Source organism: Gopherus evgoodei, unplaced genomic scaffold, assembly GCF_007399415.2.
Source record: "Gopherus evgoodei ecotype Sinaloan lineage unplaced genomic scaffold, rGopEvg1_v1.p scaffold_35_arrow_ctg1, whole genome shotgun sequence".
In the NCBI taxonomy this organism is placed as follows: Eukaryota; Metazoa; Chordata; order Testudines; family Testudinidae; genus Gopherus; species Gopherus evgoodei.
In genome coordinates, this window is record NW_022060027.1 from 2,938,835 (window position 1) to 2,963,178 (window position 24,344).

General features: G+C 60.3%; 1 protein-coding gene across 3 annotated transcripts; it reads right to left on the minus strand.

Moving 5' to 3' along the window:
• Positions 1-1,415: 1,415 nt before the first annotated feature.
• U2AF2 (U2 small nuclear RNA auxiliary factor 2) lies at positions 1,416-23,502 on the minus strand. 3 transcript variants are annotated; one of them, XM_030544846.1, is made up of 13 exons: positions 22,999-23,502; positions 14,822-14,957; positions 14,201-14,251; positions 12,680-12,709; positions 12,248-12,351; positions 11,932-12,083; positions 10,923-11,039; positions 7,007-7,145; positions 6,290-6,369; positions 5,650-5,772; positions 3,547-3,642; positions 2,440-2,688; positions 1,416-1,886 (listed from the first exon to the last, which is right to left on the minus strand). In XM_030544846.1, the coding sequence occupies exons 1-13, from the start codon at positions 23,045-23,047 to the stop codon at positions 1,752-1,754; spliced, it is 1,461 nt and encodes a 486-aa protein (XP_030400706.1). In that variant the 5' UTR covers positions 23,048-23,502; the 3' UTR covers positions 1,416-1,751. The 3 variants fall into 3 exon arrangements, with proteins under 3 accessions (XP_030400706.1, XP_030400707.1, XP_030400708.1); XM_030544847.1 differs by having other exon boundaries at positions 3,547-3,633; positions 22,999-23,501; XM_030544848.1 differs by lacking the exon at positions 14,201-14,251.
• Between the last annotated feature and the right edge of the window lie 842 nt (positions 23,503-24,344).

A 24,344-nucleotide genomic window follows, 5' to 3' on the forward strand; every position in this document is an offset into this window, starting at 1 on the left:
TAAGGCAGCGGCTCCGGTCCGCGCCCCGATCGGCCCGTTGGAAGTCCTGGGTGTAGTGCTAAGTCCCACTAGTTCCTACCTGTCCTGACACCGTGCTGCGGCCAGCAGCAGGTCCGGCTCCTAGGCAGGGGGGCCACAGGGCTCCGTGCACTGTCCCCACCCCGAGCACCGGCTCCGCACTCCCATTGGCCAGGAACCAGCCAATGGGAGCCGGCGGGGGAACAACACTCATGCTCCTCCACCTAGGAGTCGGACCCGCTGCTGGCTGCTTCTGGGGCACAGCACGGACCATGGTGCCAGGACAGGCAGGAAACCTGCCATAGCACCCCCAATCCCCTTCCCTGAGCCCCACCCAAACCCCCTTCCTGCACCCCAAACTCCTCAGTTCTGGCCCCACCCCCAGAGCCCTGACCCCCTTCCTGCACCCCAAACTCTTCAGCCCTGTCTCTATCCCAGAGCCTGAACCCTCAGCCCCAATCCCCCCCAAACCTGGACCCCTCCTGCAACTCAAACACCTCATCCCTGGCCCCACCTGAACCCCCAGTCCAGAGCCCTGACCCCAACCCCCTGCCCTGAGCCCCCCTAAGCTGGAACCCTCTCCTGCACCCCAAACCCCTCATCCCCAGCGCTGTTGGGTCACAGGCATCAACTTTTTTCTTCAACTGGGTCACCAGAAAATAAAAGTTTGAAAACCCCTGATCTAAGGGGCCGTCCTCTGTAGCACCCGTGCCTCAGTTTCCCCCCAGCTGTAACCACAGGTAACAACTCGCTCTTTGGGTCTCGGCCACGGAGGCTGGGAGCTTCACCAGCGCCCAAGGCCCAGGGGAGCTGGAATCTCTGCTGTTACAGGGCACCAGCCGGGGGGCTAGACAGCACCGAGCGGCTGCTCCGGGTGCGAGCCGCTGGCTAACGGAGCGGGGCCAAGAGCTGACAGCAGTGGCTCATGCTTCAGTGTGTGGCCCGGTGACACCCCCGGCTGGAGGCTCCAGTCCCATGGAGATAACAACCTACTATAGCTACACACACCCAGAGCTGGCTCCCAAGGGGTGCTTAGAAGAGCGCCTGCTCTCAGTAGGGACGGGCAGCCTGACTCAGCGGGGACTTGGGTTCTCCTCCCACCCGGCACCTTCGGGTACGTCACAGCACCCCTGTGCCTCAGTTTCCCCTCCACCACAGCCATTCTGGTCTCTTTTGACTGCAAGTTCTTTCAGGCAGGGATTTCTCCCACTCTCTACCTGGATGGCAGCTGGGCGGATGGGCCACCACCATCCCAGCCCCCCAAGGGGTCCCCAATCTGTTTCAGCAACCCAAACACCCCGCACTCCTGGGCACCCACTGTTCCAGCTGCCCCAGACAGCCGAGCGCTGCCTCGGCCCTGCCACATGGAGACAGACACAGGCGGGCGGACCCCAGGGGACTGGAAAAAGTGTTTAATTACGACGGGAAATAAAAGGGGGGGACGGCACACTCCATACGCACACCGAGGGGGGGAGAACAGAACAGGCGGGGGGGGGCCGAATGAGGAGATCCTTCTCAGCCAATACGCAACGGCACAGAGAGAAAGGCGCAAGGAGACGTCTCTACTACGGAATAACCATCACTGGCAGCCGTTGGCTGGGAAATCGGGGGGGGGGGGGGGTCTTTCTTTTTGGGGAGGGGGCAGAAAACAACTGGAAAAAAACAAAACCAAACCATTTTGGCCATAAAATAGAAACCCGCCGCATGGGCAAAGGGCCGGCCCGGCCCGGCGGCTACCAGAAGTCGCGGCGGTGGTAGGAGTCGGGGTCGCAGTACTTGGTCACCACCACTCTGTTGGCGAACTTGCGGCCGGTCAGGCCCTGCATGGCCTTCTGGCAGTCGAAGACTGAGGTGAACTCCACGAAGATCTAGGGGCAGAGGGGGGGTTACAGCGCCAGCCAAATGTGGAGATGAGGGTGCGGGGGCCGAGGTTGGCTCTGATCCCACTCCCCCACCCCGGGAGCCCCCCCATCCTCTGCTGTAGCCACCAGACCCCACTTCTCCCAGAGCCAGGGAGAGAACCCAGGAGTCCTGACTTCCAGGCCCCACGCCCCTGCTCTAACCACTAGACCCCACTCCCCTCCCAGAGCCAGGGAGAGAACCCAGGATTCCTGACTCCCAGCCCTCCTGTGCCAACCCACTAGACCCCACTCCCCTCCCAGAGCTGGGTGTGTGCGCGGGGGAGATGGAGAACCCAGGCAACCCTACTCCCAGCACCCACCCACCTCTAACCACTAGACCCTACTCCTCTTCCAGAGCTGGATGGGTGGGAATGGAGAACCCAGGCATCCCTATTCCCAGTGCCCACTCACCCACCTCTAACCACTAGACCTCATTCCCCTCCCAAGGCCAGGAAGAGAACCCAGGAGTCCTCCCAGCCCCACACCCCCCCTCTATCCACTAGCTCCCACTCCCACGCACCTTGCCGCAGCCAGGCACCTCGACGCCGTCGACGGGCCGGGGGATCTCGATGGATTTGACCACCCCGTACTTGCTGCACTCGTCCCGCACGTCCTCCACAATCTCCTCGTACTCCTCGTCGTCGAGCAGCTCCTCGGGCAGCACCATGTTCATGAGGCAGAGCACCTCGGTGGGGTGCCCGCCCATCTGGACCTGGGAGCTCATCAGCCCGGGCACCTGCAGCGTCACTGGGGTCTGGTTTATCGTGCTCTGCGGAGACGGGGGTGGGGGGGTTACACACTGGCCCCGGCCTGGCCCCGAGAGCCCCTTCCCGGCCAGCCCGCCATGCGCTCCGGCCTGCTGATCCTGGCCTCTGACCTCGCCTCCACCCCTGGGTTCTCAGGGAGGCTGCCAACCACCCCCCCCCCCCCGGGGGCTCTTCCGGAACCCCAGCCCGTGGGGTTGAAGGCGGGACGCTGCCTGTGTCTGCCAAGAGCCTGAGCCTGTCACTGGGAATAGGACGAGCTCCCCTGAGCCAATTAACGCTGCCTGGGTCTGCCGAGAGCCGAGCCCACGGCCCTGTGGGGAGGATAAGCAGGGCTCCCCCGACTAATCAACTTGGAAGCCTCATGAGGCACCTGAAATCACCCCCCACCCGGCCTCGCCAGTAAGATACCCAATGGGACCCCCTAGAAATGGCCCTGGCACCCAAAATAACGCAGGAGAAAAAACAGCAAGTTTTCTGTTGGGGACCGGGAGGGGAGGGGGGAGAAAAGGCAAGTTTTGCAAGGAAAACTGTCCCACCCGTTCTAGGAGCACAGGAATTGCTAGACCAGACCAAAGGGCCAAGCTAGCCTGGGATACCAACTCCACTTGCTCTACCCCAGAGCCGAGGAGAGAACCCAGGAGTCCTGGCTCTAACCACTAGACCCCACTCCCTTCCCAGAGCTGGGGTGAGAGCCCAGGAGTCCTGGCTTCCAGCCCGCCTGCTCTAACCACTAGACCCCCACTCCCCTCCCAGAACTGGGGTGAGAGCCCAGGAGTCCTGGCTTCCAGCCCCCCTGCTCTAACCACTAGGCAGCACTCCCCTCCCAGAGCCAGGGAGAGACCCCAGGAGTCCCAGCTCACCAGCGTGGCATTCTTGGCTCCGACGCTGGCTCTCTGCACCAGCAGTTTCTTGTCACCCAGTTGCATGCCGTTCAGCCCGGCGATGGCCTTCGAAATCAGAGGGGAAATGAATCTGGCTGCTCGCAGCACCGGAGCGGGCGGCTCCTCCCCCCGACCCCCCGCTGCAATCAGCCCAGACGCGAAGGGCACCGGACAGACAGACGCGCGCGCGCACACACTCACGCAGCTCTCCTCCGCCCTCGGGGCACCCGGCCTACGCGGTCGGAGGCGCTGGGAGGGCAGGAGCGGCCGGCTCCGAAGGCTCTCCTGCCCTCCCCCAGGGGGCGCCGCATTACCTGCGTCTCTGAAGGCCTCCTGGGCTGCGGGCGCACGGCCAGCAGGCGTCGCTGGGGCCGGGTGCCAGCCACGGACGCCCCCTCGGCGGGCCGGCAGGCAGGGGAACCTCTCGACCGACTGCGCAACCTGGCTGCGTTTGCCCACGCAGCAGGGGGCGCCCCCCAAAAGCCAGGTGGGGAGCAGCAGCACAGACCGCCTGGGGGCGGGGAGGCTCAAGACCAGGTTGAGGATGGGGCTGCAGGAACCCAGACAGGCTGGGGACAAGAAGTGCGGGGTGGGGGGCACAGCATGGTGACCCAGATAGGCTGAAGTCAGGTTTGGGACAGGAAGTGGAGAGGGGGCACAGCCCCAAGACAGGCTGGGCACAGAAGTGGGGGTCAGGGGCAGCATGTGCCCAAAAGACGGGCCCCAAGTCAGGCTCCTGCCAGGAACGGGGCTTGGGGCAGCACACAAAGATCCAAAACACAGGCTGAGGGCAGAAGTGGGGGCGCCGTGGGGCTCAAAGGACAGGAAAGGGGGCGGGGGGCACAGGCCTAAAGGACAGGCCAGGGACAGGAAGTGGAAAGGGGGCGCAGGTCTGAAAGACATGTTGGCTGAGGACAGGAAGGGCCGGGTAGGGACAGGAAGTGGGGGGGGGAGGCCCACAGAGACCCAGACAGGCTGGGGACAGACCCAAGTCAGGTTTGGGACAGGAAGTGGAAAGAAGGGCACAGGGACAGAAGGAGTTGTGAGGCATAGATAGGTTGGGGGCAGGAAGTGGGGGGCAGGCCTGAAAGACGGGCTGGGGGCCGGACGACACAGACACACACACGCACCCTCTCGCAATTCACCCAAGCGCCGAGGTCTCGCACCCAGCATGCACCATTAGACCAGCTCTTTCTAAGCCCTCCGGGGGTAGGGGTGGGGGAAGACTTTTAGGGGGTGGGGGGGGTTATGAAGTTACGAGCATCTAAGGACCCTCTCTGTGGCAGGATGCCCCTCTCCCGCCAGCGCCGGGGCTGACTTTTTGTGGGGGGCGATTTGAAGGGGCGCAGGGGGGCAGGGTGGTTTGGTTGGTTGCTTTGTTTTTCGCTTTTTTGTTGTTGTTTTTTTTTAAATCCAAAAAAAAAATACATTAAAAAATGATATATATACTTGCATTTGAACAACTACCGCTGGAAATGCAGCGCACAGAGGGCCCCTGCTGCTACGGTTCTCTTCCTCCTCCTCCCGCTATAACAAAAAGCACAGCGGGAGAAGAGAAAACACCGTTATATAGAAAGTCCGAAGAGATTTCTATAAGGCTGCAACCGACGCGGGCAAGTCAGGATCGGCGCTGGAGGCAGCTGCGGCTGAGGGGGGGGAGGTTTTCCCGGCCACAGCGGGATCTGATGGGGGGGTTTTATTTGGCGAGGGGGGGATCTTACCGGCTTGCATGGGCAGAGCAGAGCTGGGGTCTTCGGATTGGTTTGTGGCCGCTGTTCGGGCTAAGATTGGGGAGAAGGGGGGAAAAAGGGGGTGGGGGGGAGAGAAAACGAGGCGATCACAGCGACGAGGCGCGGCCTATGGGGGCCCCCGGAGCTGTAAAGGAGAGAAAGGCTGGCGCTCCCTAGGGGTGGAGGAAAAAAAAAATTCACCTGCTCAAGGAGGGGAGGGAGGAAAAAACCAAACAAAAGAAAAAAGAACGCACACACCCCCGCGGCTGGCTGGGCTGACGGACGCAGGCCCCTCGGAGGGCGGCAGAGCTGCGAGGAGAGGCGGGAGGAGGAGGTGGGAGTTGGGAAGTACCTGGTCTGTGACATTGATGTCCACGTACTCGCAGAAGGCATAACCCTTGGACAGCCCGGTGGCACTGTCCTTCACCAGGTTGAAGGCCTTCAGGGGCCCGAAAGAAGTCAGCAGCTCCTTCACCTGGGGCAGACGGGGAAGGGCAGGGTGAGGCAGGCAGGCAGGCAGGCAGCGAGGACGTCTGGGCAGCTGTGGGCACGCCTCCCCTGCCTCAGTATCCCCTCCCCACCCTTTGTCTGTTTAGCCCAGGAGCTCTTTGGGGTAGTGGTGGCTGGCACTGCGCGCCCAGGCAGCACCCCCAGAGTTTGGCTGCTGGATGGCATCTGGCACGACGCTTCCCCCTGTCTCGGTCGTTGGATGCCCAGGCAGCGCCTGGAGCCGGTCTGGCTAGAGGCTAGGCACGACAAGGGCTGAATGCCACCGCCGCCTCCCGTCATTCAAAGCCCTTCCCAGCAAAGATTTCGCATCAGCCCCACTCTCAGAGGGCAGCTCAGGCTCAAGCCAGAATCCGCGGGCTGAGAAGCCAGCGGGTTGGAGCTACTCGTGGAGAAGAGCCCCTTCCCGGTGCCCCATGGGGGGAAGCAGCCCCGGGTGGATCCAGGCCCCGGCCGAGGGAGGCTGCCCACTGCCCTCTGCTCACCTGATCATCGTTCAGGTAGTTGGGCAAACCCCCGATGAAGAGCTTGTGAGCCGAGTCCGGGACCACGGTGGACACCACGCCTGCCGGAGGGAGAGGGAACAGATGGGGGTCCTACACCGGCCTGCATGCTCCGGAGCGGCTACCAGGCAGCCATGCCCCACGGGATAGCAATGCAGCCCCTGCTCGTCCCACAGGGCCACCTGTGTGGTGGTCCCTGTAGTCACCGCCTGTGCCCCACCCCAGAATGGCCATGTCCCAGCACCAGACAAGGGGTCCCTATATACCCAGCCCCTGCACCCACCCCAGAGGGGCCGCGTCCCAGCGCCGGGTGAGGAGTCCTGTTATTACCAGCCCTGCGGCCCTCCCTAGAGGTGCCACATCCCAGAGCCGGGCGAGGGGTCCTGTTATTACCAGCCCTGCGACCCTCCCTAGAGGTGCCGCATCCCAGCACAGGGTGAGGGGTCCTGCATAACCAGCCCCTGATGGACTCCTGGACTCAGACTTACCAAGGGTGTCTGGTCCCTCCCTCCACTTTCTCCAGCCTCTCTGCCCTGCTGCCCCACACCCAGATGGGCGTATGTTACGATGTCATGCAGCACATGTCTAGGGAAGAACTGGGCACGCGGTTGGATCTCCCTTGCCCCAGTGCGCTCTGGGAGAAGGTGCAGGCCTGCTCACCCCTGTTGGCCCCACACCGGGGCAGGGGGGGCTACTCACCTGGCACGTAGACAGATGGGTTCTCAGACATGCCGGGCAGCGGCTGATAATCATGGGGGCGGCGGATCTTCAGCGATTGCCCCTGGAAGATGATGCCGTCGAATGCCATTGCCTGGGTAGTCTCGTCCACAGAGCGGAACTGCAGAAGAGCCGGGGCAAGCTGATGAGGGACACGGATGCCCGATCGGCACCACGCGCCGCAGCCCAGAGCCCCTGAGCTCAGGCAATCCACCAACGATTCGGCCCAGATCTGCCCCCCCCGAGTGGGACTACTGCCCACGTAACCCTGTCTCCGAAAACGAGCCACCAAGGTACATGACACCCCTGTTGTGTCAGTCTGCTGCACAATGTCCCCTACTGGCCACGTCCAGAATAACCTGGCCCTGGAAGGAGTGCTGTCCCAGCCAGTCTTAATCCAGGCTCTGAGCGGGGCTTTGACCCAACTCCCCCTACCAGGCACAAAGAAAACCCTCCTACCTGGTGCTTGAAGTCAAAGCTCTGTGACCTGGCTGGGAGGGATTGGGGGGCGGGGGGGGGGGCACTAGAAGCCAGGTTCCCTGACCCAAGAAGGGGTGTGTGCAGTTAGAACCTTTGCAGTAAGGACAGGGGCTAAGTCACCCGAGCGCTGATAACCCTCCAAGACCTTCCCACAATTCCCCCGCAGGCCAGACAAGTTCCAAATCCTAGAGCGTCTCCGCACAAAGACCCCTGGAACCCGGGCCCAGCCACGAGGTCCAGCCGAGCGGTGCGGTTGCTCACACCCAGGCTAGCTGTCCCATGCAGACGTAGCCACAGTGGTCGGCTGACGCCCCGGGACAGGATGGGGTGTCCATTATGCTAGAGCTGGGGAAAAGATTTCCACCCAAACTGATTTTCCACGGAGAACAGTGATTTTGATAAACAAAGTTTTGCACGAGAAGTGCCTGCTTCCCGGGGGCGGGGGGTGGGGGGGGGGAGGAGAGAAGAGAGACAATTTTTAGACACAAAAGCCAAACACCCTAAAACCAAAATATTCCTATTTAACGCTGGTGTAGACTCCAGGCAAGCAGAAACTGCTCACCTCTACAAGCTGGACTTCATCTCCCATGATGCACTACAGCCAGGAACTCCCAGGATGCACTGCCTTCCCAAGCCGAGGCTAGGTCATGGTGCACCATGGGAGCTGTAGTTCCCTTGCCTCAAGGCCCTATTTGCATCTACAGACTTGGGTCCCTGCTGGCCAAACTATACCACCCATGGAGCAACAAAGCCAGGGACTCCCATAATGCACTACCTCCCCTCTGCATCATGGGAGATGGAGTCCAAAAAGCTGGCCCACGGTGTAAAGGAGAATGGGAGCATGAATCATCCCCTGAACAACAACTCCCATGAGGCACCGCAGCAGCCTTTCAGCATTGAAATATTTCAGTTTTCAGCCAAAATATTTTGGTATCCAAATTTTTTGCTGAAAAACAAACTTTCCAGGGAGGAGGAAACATTTTTCCCTACCGGCTCTGGATCACGCTCCTTCCCTTGCACACAGCAGATCTTCTGTTATCCCCACTGATGTTTCATCCTCCTTCCAAATGTTGAGCGGACCCTGGCCTCAGTCCCATCACGTGGCAAGGAGTTCCACCGGCTACCGGTGGGGCCCAGCTTTCTGCTACAGGCCACTTCAGCCAGTAATCCCACTGCCATGCTGCCCCATATCAGACCACTAAGTCCAGTTCCCCCCCATACCCCAGGGCAGACTAGATCCAGTCCTGCATCCATGCCTCATGGACAAACACCCACCCATAACGCACTATGGCCCATGGTGCAATCCTCCTCCTGACCCTGCTGCAATCACATCATCCTGGAGCATGGACTCTATGTCCCCTTTCACAGATTCCCACATCCAGAAGGGACCACTGGGATCATCAAGGTCTGGCCTAAGCCCAGACAACCTCACCCAATGATCCCAGAGCTGATTCTACAACCTATTATGAAACCAAAATGATTAAACAGACAATTTGTCAGCACCTGGAGGGTATCAGGGCTATAAGGAATAGCCAGTATGGACTTGGCGAGAACAAATCCTGCCAGCCAACCTAACTTCCTTCTTTGGCAGGATTATTGGCCTACTAGACAGGGGGACGCGGTGAAGTATCTTGATTTAGCAAAGCTTTGACACAGTCTCACATGACATTCTCACAAGCAAACGAAGGAAAGGAGCTCCAGACGAAATTCCTGTACAGTGGGTGCACCCCAGCTCAAAGACCGACACTCTGATTAGCTAGCTGTGGGTCGCTGTCAAACCAGGAGGCCTGTCACGCAGGGCTCAGTCCTGGGTCCGGCACTAGGCAATACTTTCGTTAGTGACTTGGATAACGGAGTGGAGCATGCGCTTATAAAATCCGCGGATGAGACCGAGCAGGGAGGGGTCACCAGCGCTTTGGAGGTCAGAATTCCAAACAACCGTCAACTGGGTCTGAGATCAATCCGACGAAATCCAATGAAGACAAGCGCGAAGTGCTTCCCTTCGGCGAGGGGGAGCCCATAGCAGAGCTACAAAGTGGGGACTAACTGGCCGGGGGGTTGCACTGGCTTCCAAGGGAGGTTTTTAAGAAGGAGGTTGGACGAACTCCCATCAGGCATGGTCTAGGGACTGTCTAGGGATGCTTGGTCCTGCCTCAGCGCAGGGGGCTGGACTCGATGACCGCTCGAGGTCCCTTCCAGCCTGGTATTTCTGATCTGCAATTTCAGGGGGGAGCTTGAGAGGGGCTTTCAGAAGGAGAATCTGGTCTGAATTTCAACCGACCGACCCCGCCCCCCTGTCCAGGTCAACTGCACCAATGGCCCATTCTCCTCCTGGGGCCCCTGAATTTGTCTCTTCATCTTCCTGGTCCTGACTCTTTCTGCTAGACTGAAGGGTCCTCTGCCAGCAGAAGTCTCCTCTCGAGGAAGGTGCTTGCAAGCTGAGGACCAATTCACCTTTGAACCATCTCCAGAGACACTAAATCTGCTGTCTCACCAGAACAGCCCACGGGAGATCCAATTCGGCTCTCACCAACACAGAAGGGATTCCCAGTTTCAATAGCCAGAGAGGGACCGCTGTCGTCACCTAGTATCTAGTGTAATGGTCCCCAACCTTTTCCAGGTGGCGGGCCCCAGATGACGAGCCACCGAAGACTGTGGCCGACGGCCAAGCACTCACCGAAATGCCGCCGAGAAGCAGCAACGTCAAGAGGCGTCGCTGCCAAAATGCCACCGAAGTAGCGTCATCAAGAGTCGCCACCGCCGAAAATCAGCGGCATTTCAGTGGTGACACCTCTTGATGTCGCCACTTTTTCGTGGACGCCTGTCCGCCAGCCAGTACGCCAGCACACACAGATGCCCCGGCAGGCACCGCGTTGGGGACCACTGATCTAGTGCATAACACAGCCAGAGAATGACCCCTGAATAATTCCTCTTCAAACCACAGCAGATCGGTTCGAAAAACAGCCAGCGTGGATTTTCAGTGCCAGAAATTCCACCCCGGCCCTTGGTGGTTTGCTCCAGGGGTGAATTCCCCTAGCGGTTAAAAATGTGTGCCTTATTTCCAGTCTTCAACCGCAGACGTTGGAGCAGGTTAGACCGTGGTCTGCTAGACTAAAGAGCTCATGATCACATTTCTGTTCCCCATCTAGGTACTTAGAGACTGGACCAAGTCACCCCCCAACCTCCTAGCTAAACAGATTGACCTCCTGGAGTCTGTCACTATACGGTCTGTTTTTCAATCCTTGAATTGTTCTCGGGGCTTTTCTCTGAAAGCTCTCAAGTTTAGCAACATCCTTCTGGACTTGTGGCCACCGGAATCGGACACTAAGGTATGTTACAGAAGCACCTAGGAGCCCAGGCATGGCCCAGGGCCTCATCGTGCCAGGTGCTGTACAGACAGAACGGAAAGCTGACTCACCTCCAGGAAAGCAAAATTCTTGTCCTGATTGATCTGCACAGCCAAGACAGGGTTGCCAGGGGCCTGGGTCAGCCCTCCAAGACGCATCTGAGCATTAAAGAAATCCATCATGGCCTCCTGCAGGGAGAGAGAGGGGAAAGTAGTGATGTAGGGCAGCACATCACCGGGCCCGGAATTTCAAATAGATAGCAAAGAGCAGGTGGGAAAACTGGAACAGCCTACTTGCCTTGCATGATGGTAGCAAACTTTTGTGCTACGAGGGATTTCAGCCCCACAATTTTCACTTTAAAAAGAAATGGAAACAACTTTTTGATCTTGGTTTTTTGTTTGAGCGAGAGTCAAATTCAAATAATAAGAAAGAGAGCACTTCCCCTACCGCTGTCTGGAAGGGGAGCCAGCCCCGGTTGTCACAAATGAAAAGAAAGGGCTCGCAAGTCACTGGAGCGGAGGATGTTAAAACCACGCCAGCGCTCCTGTTACCACGGCCAGGAGCGAAGAGGGCAAATAACAGACCCAAACTGCACTGCTCACAGGGGTAAGTATAGCGACCCGTCTGCACGGGTCAAAGGGACAGAGACCTGAGCCCACTCGGGACAGGTGCAGCTACCAATTCCCAACGGCGTTCATAGACACAGTTCTGATTCCCACCCCTGACACCCCCAGGCCTCCTGGGCTTTCAGAACTGACGACCCCCCCGCCACCACACACACACACCCCCGAAGGCCATAATGCAGCTGAGGGAGTGGTATATCCTTCAGCCACCTAGCTCAGGCGGTCGGCCCCAGTGAGATGCTACGGTTAGCGTTTGCCCCGAAGCCGCTTATGTGTTTAGCCGCATGGCGTCAACCTCGCTCCGTGGATTCTGCTCTCCTTTGCGGCCAGCACTGCCCTGTTTTGGAGAGAAAAGTTATATCCTCCGGCGCTCCTCGACGGGTCCCAGGCAGAGAGAGAGTGCGGGCGACACACAGACAAGAGAGAGCGGCAGCCGGGCTGCCGAAGCCACCAGTACCTCAGTGATGCCGAAGGGGATATTTCCAACGTAGAGGCGGCGGGCCTGTCGGGTCATCTGGCTGCCAACCACCGGGACCGGGGTGGGGGTCACGGCCAATCCGTCAGGGGTCATGGTTGGGAGGAGAGCTGTGGCTGGAATCTGACCCGCGGCTAGGAGAGAGAAACACCAATCCACACGTTCAAAAGCCAATTCCCCCCCCCCGCGCCGATGGGGAGTGGGGAGCAATGGGGCAGAGAGAGCACTAGAGGGCCAGGGCGGTCAGCAGAGGTCTGCACCCTGCTTGGACAGACAGCACCTAGGCAGGGATAGATACCTTGCATGGCTTTGTACTGCATGGGCGTGATGTGCTCAAACCCGGGTGGGGGCACGTCCCAGTATTTGCGGATCTTCTTCTTCTTCTCATGGCGGGGGGAGCGGCTGCCGAGAGAGGAGAGACGTGTCACCGGGCAGGAGGGGTGAGGTTTCGCCCCGGGCTAGGACAACAGTTTCTGCACCACGATCTAACCCCAGCCAGGGTCACCCCTCAAGATTTGGGGAGTGTTCCCAGCCCACTAGGCCCTAGCTCCTTATTTGGACAAACCCAGCAGTGGCTTGAGGCAAGAGCTGAGCGCCTAGACCAGCAGAGGGCAGCATGGAGCAGCCATGCTCCACCGTGGCTGACACGGAATCCCTCCACCCTAGGGGTAAACCAGTCCCCTCTGTGCCTCGGTTTCCCCACCTGTTCAACGAGGATAACGGCACTCACCTCAAGGGACCAGCGAGATTTAGGGGTGACCTGCAGAGGGGAAGGAAACAAAAGTCAGGTTCGTGCCCTTTCCTGCTTCTTTATGGCCACTGAAAGGATCGTTCAGAGATTTCATTCCTGCATTCGCCATTCAGAGACTCTGGGGGTGACTGGAGAACTGGCTAGGTTGGGGCATTACAGGAACACCAGCAGAGAGACCTCATTCACCGACAGGGGAAGGAATCTTCCGCTGACTTCCCCCAAAAGCCTGACACATGGTTCATTGATCCCTGTCAAAATTCCCCTTCCAATTAAGGGCAGAGCAAGTGTCTAACGCACTCTCCCTACTGCTCAACCCGGGGAGCTCCAGATGAGAACTCCCACACCCCCAAACAGGCGTATGTGAATGTCTTGTCCCTCCCCAAACTCCCAAGAACTTCAGGCCATTGCCATGTCTTTCGGGCTTTATAAACAGCCAGGATGCCACTGGGAGATCAAAGCCTGGGGGGAACAGAGGACAGCGCCAGCTGGCAGTAACGAAGGCAGTGGAGGGCCCTGGCACACAGCTTCTGGGGCATTAATATCATCTGTGTGATAACCCTATCGGCTCCTTTCAGGTCTCACTGAACCTAACTCTGTCCTGGCCACGGCCTCTCAGCCCTCCAGAGGGAGAGGGCTCTGGGGGAGCACCCGAGGGACTGCAGAACACTCAGTCTATGCTGCGTGGACTCCTAGGGCGCTGAGTCCCCCCAAAACTCCTGACAGAGAGGAGTTATGTCTGAGAACGTGCCCAGAGAATGGCCAGTGTCTCTCTCTGCCCTCCTAATGGCTCGAGGATAGAGAGATGTAAAGAGATTTATTCTCCCCTCACACTTCTACAGGTCACAGAACAAGTTACTGCAGAGCTGGGGAGAGAACCCAGGAGTCCTGGCTCCCAGCTCCCTGCTCTAACCACTAGACCCCACTCCCCTCCTAGAGCCAGGGATAGAACTCAGGAGTCCTGGATCCCTTCCCCCCCCGCGCTCTAACCACTAGACCCCACTCCCCTCCCAGAGCTAAGGGGTAGAACCTGCGTTCCCTCTAAGCTGCATAGCTGCCCAGGAGCCAATCAAGTGCCACACACTGATTAGCAGAGCCGTGCACATCGGGCGGCACGTGCTCGACACCCTCCACACCCCTGTGCTCCTGCCCTCTGCCTTGGAACCCCTGGCCAGCTGCTCGCAGGACCCTCCTGCTAGCTGTGCAGAGAAGGGGGAGGGCCCCGATATCAGGGTGTCCCTCCCCCCCCAACCATGTACCCCATCTCCACAGAGCATGGGGGGGGGGGCAGGAGGGCTGCTGCAGCCTAAATACCAGCTTTCTGGTGAGTGAGTGAGTGCCATAAAGAGAGAGCGCATAGATCTCTCATACTCAGACTTCCCCAGCAGCACACCCACACACAGTCTCTGACACACACACACAGTCTCTGCCTCTCTCACACACAGTGTCTGTCCCTCTCTCACACACACACACACACACAGTCTCTGTCTCTGACACACTCACCTCCCAACACATACTTGTGTTGTTGCTGTTGTTGTTAATTCTTGGTTCTTCCTGCAATGCACATATAGTCTCTGTAACGTTACTCTTTCAAAGTGTGTTATTTCCGTGTTCTGACTGGTCTATGCATTTCATCATTTTTAGTTCTCTCTCAGCCTTAAATTTCATTCTTTGAGAACAGTTGAGTTCTACAATGCCTAACCTGTCCTGGCTGGAGTAATTATCCCTAGGGGAACTTGTCAAAAATATAGTCTAACTAGGTTTTTGTTTCTGCTGGTGGTGCACAGCCACACATTACCTGCACATGGATGGAAAAAGTTAGAGGGAACATTGGATAGAACCCAGGTGTCCTGGCTCCAACCCACTAGACCCCACTCCCCTCCCAGGATAGAACCCAGGAGCTGTGACTCCCAGTCCCCCTCTCCCATTCTAACCACTAGACCCCACTCCCCTTCCAGAGCTGGGGGTAGAACCCAGGAGTCCTGGCTCCCAGCCCACCAACTCCGTTCCCAAGGCTGGTGGCTTGGGGCCAGCCATCCCCCCTCCGGCTTCTCGAGCCAGCCACGGCACCAGTGAGGATGCGGAAGTCGGGGAGACGAAGGGGCTCAGCCCGCCCCTCCCTACCTGCGTCTCCTGCGGTCCCGTGAGACACTGCGCTGGTCTCTGTTGCGCCTCTCACGGCTGCGGCTGCGGCGTTTCCGTTCACGGCTCCGCGAGCGGCTATGGCTGCGCTTCCGGTGACGGTTCTCCTTGTCACGCTCTGCGGGGGGGGGAGGCAGGCGGGTTAGCAGGGGACACACGAGCCCTGTCCCCAATTCTTGGCATCCCATCCCCCAGCTACTGATCTGCAAACATGGGGGCCTAGGCCTTGCCTGGCTCCGCTGTGGGTTCAGTTCAAATAACAGGCGCTAGTTTGCCTAATGCCGTGTGCGGGGGACTCCAGCTACCAGCACGCAACGCCCCCTCCATCTCAGAGGTGCAGCCAGCGGAGACTCCAGCTCCAGCCATGCCACACTGCAGGGCATGCTGGGAATCGTAGTTTTTTTTTTGGGGGGGGGGGCGGGGGCTGCAACTCTACACTTTGCCTTGTGATGGGGGTGGCGCAAGCTCCCTAGAGAAGCCAGCCAGGCAGACAGCCACAAAGAACCACAAGGCCCCCCACACCTCCTGCCGCACCTACCAAGCAGAGACAGGCTGCTCTAGATGCCAGGGCACAACCTTGATGCCAACTCTCCCCTCAATGCCACCTACCATGCAGTCCCCCATCCAACGCTACCCCCTCTGCCGTCCCCCGACCGTCCCCACCCGATCCATTACTCCCCCGTCTGCCGTCCCCCGACCGTCCCCATCCGATCCATTGCTCCCCCGTCTGCCGTCCCCCGACCGTCCCCACCCGATCCATTGCTCCCCCGTCTGCCGTCCCCAGACCGTCCCCACCCGATCCATTGCTCCCCCGTCTGCCGTCCCCAGACCGTCCCCACCCGATCCATTGCTCCCCCGTCTGCCGTCCCCCGACCGTCCCCACCCGATCCATTGCTCCCCCGTCTGCCGTCCCCCGACCGTCCCCACCCGATCCATTGCTCCCCCGTCTGCCGTCCCCAGACCGTCCCCACCCGATCCATTGCTCCCCCGTCTGCCGTCCCCCAACCGTCCCCACCCGATCCATTGCTCCCCCGTCTGCCGTCCCCAGACCGTCCCCACCCGATCCATTGCTCCTCCGTCTGCCGTCCCCCAACCGTCCCCACCCGATCCATCACTCTGTAGGAGCGCCAGACTAACTCCTCGCGCGCCCCCTGCCTGTTGGGCTAGATAACACCCGCTACCGAGCGCTCCCACTGATCGCTGCTTTATTGCCCCTAGCTAGAAGGGTTTCCTCCCCCATCCCAGAGAGAACAAAGGCCACATTTAGGTACCGAAAGGGAAGGCAGAAGAGCCTAAGTGAATTAGGCACCAAAGTCTGTAAACCTGACCCAACAGGAAACAGAACCCAAACAGTGGAGACACCCAGTTCTCCTCCCCCACTCTAGCGACTGGACGCCACTCCCCTACCAGAGCTGGGGAGAGAACCCAAGAGCCCTGGCCCCCAGCCGGCCTCAACGCCTCCTCGCTCTAACCACTAGACTCCACTCCCTTCCCAGAGCCAGGGATAGAACCCAGGAGTCTTGATTCATATGACAGTGATTAACCACTGGACTTCATTGCCTCAAACACCCCTGGCTCTGCTGTTTGCCCTGTCAATGTGACATTGAACGGTGCCTCTATCCCAGAGCCAAAGCTGTATTCTCCTGCACCGTATCCAGCCCCAGATTCAGCCCCTCGAGTGAACCTCCTGCCTGATATTAAGCAGCACCGAGCACCTGCCAACCTCATCTCAGCGGACGGGGTGAAAAAAAAAGGTCAGGGTTCCGGGTTTTTAATAGACTCTGCTACTAGAGAAACTACACTTCGAGGGGAGACTTTTAAAAGGTTTGTAGGTAAAGAATAAGACACTATTCAATATACCAGCATAGGGCTCCTGGGGCGCCATGGGTGGCCCCCAACTGCCCCATAGCTTCACAGTCACCCCCACAGCTTCTCTGAGGCCCCCTGCCTGCTCCATAGCCCGTTCTCCCAGCCCTCTTTTCCTTCCATGTCCCCCATAGCTTCAGCCCCCATAGAACCCCTTCCCCCAGCCCCCCATCTCATAGCCCCCATTCCCCTAGACCCCACCAGCCCCATAGGTCCCCTTCCCCAACCCCCTACCTGCCCCATACCTTCCCAAACCCTCTTTATCCCCCACCTGCCCCTTAGCTCCCCTTTGCCACACACCCCCAATCCCACTGCCCTGTGCCTCAACTTCCCTCACCAAACTGGGAGGGGGGCTAGACTTAACCACCGGGGCTGTGTTTCTCAAGTGCCCATGCCACATCCCCAGGGCCCCAGTCCCAGCGGTCCTGAACCCCACCTTCCCTCACATCCCAAAGGCTCTGCATTTTACACTGGAAATGGTCTGAGCTGGGGGAGGGGTGGAAAACCCAGACTCCAGAACAGAGCAGGTGCCAGCCAGGGACCAAGCCAAGAGTCCACAGCTGTGCTGGGAGGGAAAACAAAGGCTGGCATCACAGGCCGGGCTGTACAAAGCCTCGCTTGTGAGGACAGATCTGTTGATCCAGCCATGTGCAGGGGGGTGGGGGAGAGTTTAGATTTATTGGTGAGGGAAGGGGAGACAGGCGAGCTCTGGAACTGCGCAGGCCAGGCGGCAGAGCGTGAACCACTCCGCTCCTAGCCCTGGGAGCCAGGGGGAAGGGAGGAGAAGTAGTGGTTTGGCACCTGCTCAGGAGCCAGGGCAGGGGAGGGGTTTCAGCTCAGGGATAATCCACACTCTCAGAGGTGGGTTTCCCACCCAGGAGGGGGAAGGCCGGCCCTGCAGCTAGGGTGCCAGCTGAGATCCCGGTTCAATTCCCTGCTCCGCCACAGACTTCCTGTGTGTCCTTGGTTCAGTCACTTTACCAGTATGTGCCTCAGTTTCCCCACAGCACTGCCACGTGGGGGTGTTGGGAGCGTAAATACAGTAAAGTGTGCAATATGCACTGAGATCTACCGATGAAAAGCTCTAGGTAAGAGCTAGGGATGATACTGACCAAGTCCAGGAAGCAGCCAGAACTGCTGGGTTTCCATCCTGTCTCTAGAACGAACAGGGGAGAGCCCCTGGCCCACTGACAGCCCATTCACAAAGCAGGGAGAACACCCACCATTTTATCCGCTGACCCTGAGCACAGTCAACGTTCCCTGGCGCCAACGACTCAGCAGGCAGCCGCGGGTCAGGCTGGATGGTTTCAGAGCCAATGTGGGACACGAAGGAGAGACCACCCTTGACTGCCCCACAGCCTGGTTCAGTCAGGGGCGGTCAAGCTCCCCAACAACCTTCAGGATTGTTACCAAGTTCTTGAACCACTCAGCCACCGCACCCCTGGGTCCTCAACTGCACAAGTTTACTGATCCCCCTCGGTATCGCTAGGGAGCTGGGCCTCGTTTCAGTCACAACCAGCTGTCCTAGGGACCAGGGTGCTCAGCTCAGCCCGGGCAGCGTGACACAGAGGGTTACCAGTGTGGCTTGATCTCAGGGAGGTCGGCTGGTCTCATGGCAAGGCGCTGAGGGGACACTCCAGCGTTATACAAACCACCGTGTCTAGCTACGGTAATTACCCGGCCCCCAGGACCTGTGGTAACTGAGCGCCTCACGGTCCTTGACATATTGCAGGGGTAGGCAACCTATGGCACACGTGCCAAAGGCGGCATGTGAGCTGATTTTCAGTGGCACCCACACTGCCCGGGTCCTGGCCACCGGCCCAAGGGGCTCTGCATTTTAATTTAATTTTAAATGAAGCTTCTTAAACATTTAAAAAACCTTATTTACTTTACACACAACAATAGTTTAGTTATATATTTTAGACTTATAGAAAGCGACCTTCTAAAAACGTTAAAATGTATTACTGGCACTCAAAACCTTAAATTAGAGTGAATAAATGAAGACTTGGCACACGACTTCTGAAAGGTTGCCGACCCCTGCGCTATTGTCTTCTCAGCAATCCTGAGCTATTGTCTCAATTTTCCCGATCACTCCCCAACTACCGCTTCTCAGCTGGAGATCTCAAAGCACTTCAAAAAAAGAAGCTGGTTGCATTAGCCCCATTATACGGATGGGGAAACTGAGGCATGCAGGTGACTTTCACCAACACAGGGAGTCTGTGGCCAAGCAGGGAATTGAATATAGATCCCCTAAGCACTGGGCCATCCTTACAGGACTCAACTGCATTCCCCCAAGCATGCCATGGCCCTACAGCCACTGACTGTCACTCTGAAAACCGGGCTCTAGTGTCAGAGCAGGACTGTGTTAGCAAGGGTTGATTTTCCATCGCAGGCAGCGCCTAGCACCACCAGGACAGGTACATACAGATTTTTCATGGGTAAATGTCCGTACACATCTATTTCTCTCTCTCACACACACACGCAAACAGACAAAAAAAATTCTCATCAATGATCGACATTTACAGATGAATGAAGTAGGAAAAATGCCGCTTGAGAACAGGGTTCCCACCTCAACGTGTACCAAACACAGTGGCGTTAGACCGTTACTGTCCGACCCACTCAGAACTTGCCCCAGACGTGAAAATTCAAACTGATAAAAATCTAAAAAAGAAAATGCTTAACCCTCCCCCCAATTTCATGCAACTGTGAACATTTAAACTGACAAATAAAAACAAACATTTAACACCCATCCTTTTGCACAACTGTGAAAATGTAAATCAGCACCAAAAAAAGGTTCCCTTCTTCCAATTCCATGCAGCTGTGAACATTTAAACGGATAAAAAGATCAACGTTTAAAATCCATCATTTTGAGCTACCGACCGTTTAGAGAGAGAAAAGTTTAAATCCCATAATTTTGTGCAAGTGTGAAATTTAAATAGAGAAAAAGAAAAATGGTTAAAACCCCATAAATTTTCACAGTTCCTCAAAATTAGGTCAGGAAACGTTGGGGAAAAAAATGGTTAAAACCCCGTAATTTTTGCACAACTGTGAAAATGTAAACAAACTAAGAAAAAATGCTTTAAAATAATCCATATTATCCCTCACTTTAAAAAAACGTAAGATTCAAATTCTGCCAAGCCGAGGAATATAATACCCCACACCTCTGAGGGGTTATTTATAAAGGCTTTATGCTTTTAATAGGATGCTAGCTCTATTGGCTTCAGAGCTACCCTCCGCTTTGACGTAAGCGAGCTCCCAAAACACAATCTTTTTGCTGTTTTTCAGCTGACAGGGATGGACTTGGAATCATTCCAGCTTCACCCCAGAGCAGGATGTCCCATATGCTTCCTTTCTAACACAAGGGAGATGATCAATCATACAGGCAAGCAGGGGGGTTTTAAACCCTTCCAGGTCCCGGGCCACAGAAACCCACTGACCCATGGAGGGGTTTCCCCGAAGAGACCAAGCGACAGCCCCCTGCTTCCTCCCCAATGCTGTCACAGGCAAGAGATTCACATCTGGCCCCTAACATGTGCCCACTGCTGCCATCACCCCAGCATCCAAGTGCAGAGCAGGGACAGTAGGCCTGCCCTGCCCCCTCAAATGCCCCCAGTGCTGACATGTGCCCCTCCCCACCCCATGGGTCTTATTTGCCAGGAGGGGATGGCAGGAAACATAAGGAGAAAAAGGGGTGATTTATAGGCTTCCCTCTTTCCCCAGTCTTTGGGGCCTGAATCTGCTGGGGTTGGGGGTGTTCCTGCCCTTCTCTCCCCCGACCCCCGCCAGTCCCAGGGGGGAGAGGGGAGCACACCCCTTCCACCCAGCCTGCTAAGGTTAATTACAGAGCTCAGTGTCTCTACCCAAGCGGATGCTACAGGGTGGAGCAGGGGCTGGCTGGTGGGATGCCAATGGGGGAGGGACTAGCAGAAGGGGTGCAAAGGCCATGGATTGAGAGGGGCACAGGGAGGGCAGGTGGGCTGGGGAGTTCAGGGTCATGCTGGGAGCTGTGGCAAAAGGGTGCTGGTGGGGGGCTATGGGGCAGGCAGTCAAGGAGCGCGCAGGCTCCGGGCCCTGGGGGCAGGCAGGGGTGTTGCTGGAGGGCATGTGGAGAAGTTTAGGGGTGGGCAATGCTATGGGGCAGGGAGGCGGACACTGGCAGAGGAAAGGGGAAGTGGAGGGAGATGGAGAAGTTGGGGGCAGGCAGGAGGGCTGCCTCGAGGCCATGTGGCAGTGCAGGGCCATAAGACAGGCACTCAGGTGTTGGGGGAGCACAGGCTGGAAGGGGGCTATGGGGCCGGCTGTAGAAGGGTGAGCTTGGGGGGGAAGGGATGCTGAAGGTATGGCCCCCAAGAGGGTGTCAGGACTAGGGGAATAGGAGCTATGGGGTGCGGGGGGAGAGAAGCCGTGGGGCCGGCCCGGGCAGAGCGTTATGGGGCACGAGATGGCGACCCGGGGAAGGAGCCGTGGAGCCGCTATGGGGCGGGGAGGAGCCGTGGGGCTAGCGGGAAGGGCGCTATTGGGCACGGGAGCCGTATGGCCGGCCCGGGGAGGGCGCTAGGGAGTATGGGGGGAGTCGTGGGGCCGGCCAGAGGAGGGCGCTATGGGGGGGAAGCTGTGGGGCCGCTATGGGGAGGAGGGAGCCGAGGGGCTGGACCGGGGAAGGCGCTGTGGGGCGGGGGGAGCCGTGGGGCCGGCCCGGGGAGGGCGCTGTGGGGCGGGGGGGAGCCGTGGGGCCGCTATGGGGCGGGGGGAGCCGTGGGACCGGCCCGGGGAGGGCGCTATGGGGCGGGGGGGGAGCCGTGGGGACGGCCCGGGGAGGGCGCTATGGGGCGCGGGAGGGGGGGAGCCGTGGGGCCGGACCGGGGAGGGCGCGGGCCGTGGGGCCGGCCCGCGAAGGGCGCTATGGGGCGCGGGAGGGGGGAAGCCGTGGGGCCGGCCCGGGAAGGGCGCGAGAGGGGGGGAGCCGTGGGGCCGCTATAGGGCGGGGGGAGCCATGGGGCTAGCGGGAAGGGCGCTATTGGGCACGGGAGCCGTATGGCCGGCCCGGGGAGGGCGCTAGGGAGCATGGGGGGAGTCGTGGGGCTGGCCAGAGGAGGGCGCTATGGGGGGGAAGCTGTGGGGCCGCTATGGGGCGGGGGGAGCCGTGGGGCCGGCCCGGGGAGGGCGCTGTGGGGCGGGGGGAAGCCGTAGGGCCGCTATGGGGCGGGGGGAGCCGTGGGGCCGGCCCGGGGAGGGCGCTATGGGGCGGGGGCAGCCGTGGGGCCGCTATGGGGCGGGGGGAGCCGTGGGGCCGGCCCGGGGAGGGCGCTATGGGGCGGGGGGGAGCCGTGGGGACGGCCCGGGGAGGGCGCTATGGGGCGGGGGGGAGCCGTGGGGCCGGACCGGGGAGGGCGCGGGCCGTGGGGCCGGCCCGCGGAGGGCGCTATGGGGCGCGGGAGGGGGGAAGCCGTGGGGCCGGCCCGGGAAGGGCGCGGGGGGGGGGGGAGCCGTGGGACCGCTATAGGGCGGGAGGAGCCGTGGGGCTAGCGGGAAGGGCGCTATTGGGCACGGGAGCCGTATGGCCGGCCCGGGGAGGGCGCTAGGGAGCATGGGGGGAGTCGTGGGGCTGGCCAGAGGAGGGCGCTATGGGGGGGAAGCTGTGGGGCCGCTATAGGGCGGGGGGAGCCGTGGGGCCGGCCCGGGGAGGGCGCTGTGGGGCGGGGGGAAGCCGTAGGGCCGCTATGGGGCGGGGGGAGCCGTGGGGCCGGCCCGGGGAGGGCGCTATGGGGCGGGGGCAGCCGTGGGGCCGCTATGGGGCGGGGGGAGCCGTGGGGCCGGCCCGGGGAGGGCGCTATGGGGCGGGGGGGGAGCCGTGGGGCCGCTATGGGGCGGGGGGAGCCGTGGGGATGGCCCGGGGAGGGCGCTATGGGGCGCGGGAGGGGGGGAGCCGTGGGGCCGGACCGGGGAGGGCGCGGGCCGTGGGGCCGGCCCGCGGAGGGCGCTATGGGGCGCGGGAGGGGGGAAGCCGTGGGGCCGGCCCGGGAAGGGCGCGGGGGGGGGGAGCCGTGGGGCCGCTATAGGGCGGGAGGAGCCGTGGGGCTAGCGGGAAGGGCGCTATTGGGCACGGGAGCCGTATGGCCGGCCCGGGGAGGGCGCTATGGGGCGCGGGAGGGGGGAAGCCGTGGGGCCGGCCCGGGGGGGGGGGGGGGGGGGGGGGGCCCGGGGGGCTGGCGGGAAGGCCCCACCCGCGCACGCCGTGGGCCGGGCCCCATAGCCGCTGGGGGTCCCCAGGCCCGGTCCGGTCCCGCCCCCACCTTGCTTGTTCTCGTTGAGCTGCCGCTCAAACTCGTCGAAGTCGGACATCGCGGCCCCTGCCTCGCTCCTGCACAGGCCGCAGAGCCTCCCGCTCGGCCACTTCCGCCCCACGCTCGGGGATCTCCGTCACCCCTCGGCCACTTCCGCCCCACGCTCGGGGATCTCCGTCACCCCTCGGCCACTTCCGCCCCACGCTCGGGGATCTCCGCCCTCACTCGGCCAGTTCCGCCCCACGCTCGGCGATCTCCGCCCTCACTCGGTTAGTTCCTCCTGGCGTTCGGGGATTTCCGCCGCCGCTTGGTCCCGTCCGCCCCGCGCTCGGGGATCTCCCGATCACTCGGGGATCTCCGGGCTCCGGTGCTCGGAGACCCCGCCCACGCCCGGGTCCCGACTTCGTGTGTTTCCGTCAGCTCTTCGGCTCCGTCCTCTCCTCCCACCCCTTCTCGACGCTGCTTCGGCTGTTTCCGGAGACGGGACCGCAGGCTTCAGCTCTCTCCCCGGCCGAGAGAAAGGAGAGAGCGCGGAATGTGGGGGAGGGGCTAGAAAGGGAGCACTTCCGGGTGGGACCGGAAATGGTATATAGGGCAAAGGGCAATCACTCCCAGCCCCATAAGTCCCCCTTGTGCCCCACAACTGCCCTAGAGCCCCCTCCAGGGAGACCCCCCAGCGCTCCACAGTGACCCCCAGTCCTCCATGACCACACCCAGCGCCAGCCCTGCCCCACACATCCCATAACTACCCTGAGCTCCCCAGTGACCCCCAGCCCCCACTGCCCCATAGCCCCCCATTCCCACCACTGAGCTCCCCAGTGACCCCCAGCCTCCACTGCCACCCCTTCCCCATAGCCCCCCATTCCCACCACTGAGCTCCCCAGTGACCCCCAGCCCCCACTGCCACCCCTGCCCCATAGCTCCCCATTCCCACCACTGAGCTCCCAGTGACCCCCAGCCCCCATTGCCACCCCTGCCCCATAGCCCCCCATTCCCACCACTGAGCTCCCCAGTGACCCCCAGCCCCCACTGCCACCCCTGCCCCATAGCCCCCCATTCCCACCACTGAGCTCCCCAGTGACCCCCAGCCCCCACTGCCACCCCTGCCCCATAGCCCCCCGTTCCCACCACTGAGCTCCCCAGTGACCCCCATCCCCACTGCCACCCCTGCCCCATAGTCCCCCATTCCCACCACTGAGCTCCCCAGTGACCCCCAGCCCCCACTGCCACCCCTGCCCCATAGTCCCCCATTCCCACCACTGAGCTCCCCAGTGACCCCCAGCCCCCACTGCCACCCCTGCCCCATAGCTCCCCATTCCCACCGCTGAGCTCCCAGTGACCCCCAGCCCCCATTG

Coding starts and splice junctions, on each gene's coding strand:
- U2AF2 (XM_030544846.1), bottom strand. CDS start 23,047: ATGTCCGACTTCGACGAGTTTGAGCGGCAGCTCAACGAGAACAAGCAA. Junction 6,370..7,006: donor CCCATCTGTCTACGTGCCAG/GTGAGTAGCCCC, acceptor TCCCTCCGGCAG/GCGTGGTGTCCACCGTGGTC. Junction 2,689..3,546: donor GAGCCAAGAATGCCACGCTG/GTGAGCTGGGAC, acceptor CCGTCTCCGCAG/AGCACGATAAACCAGACCCC.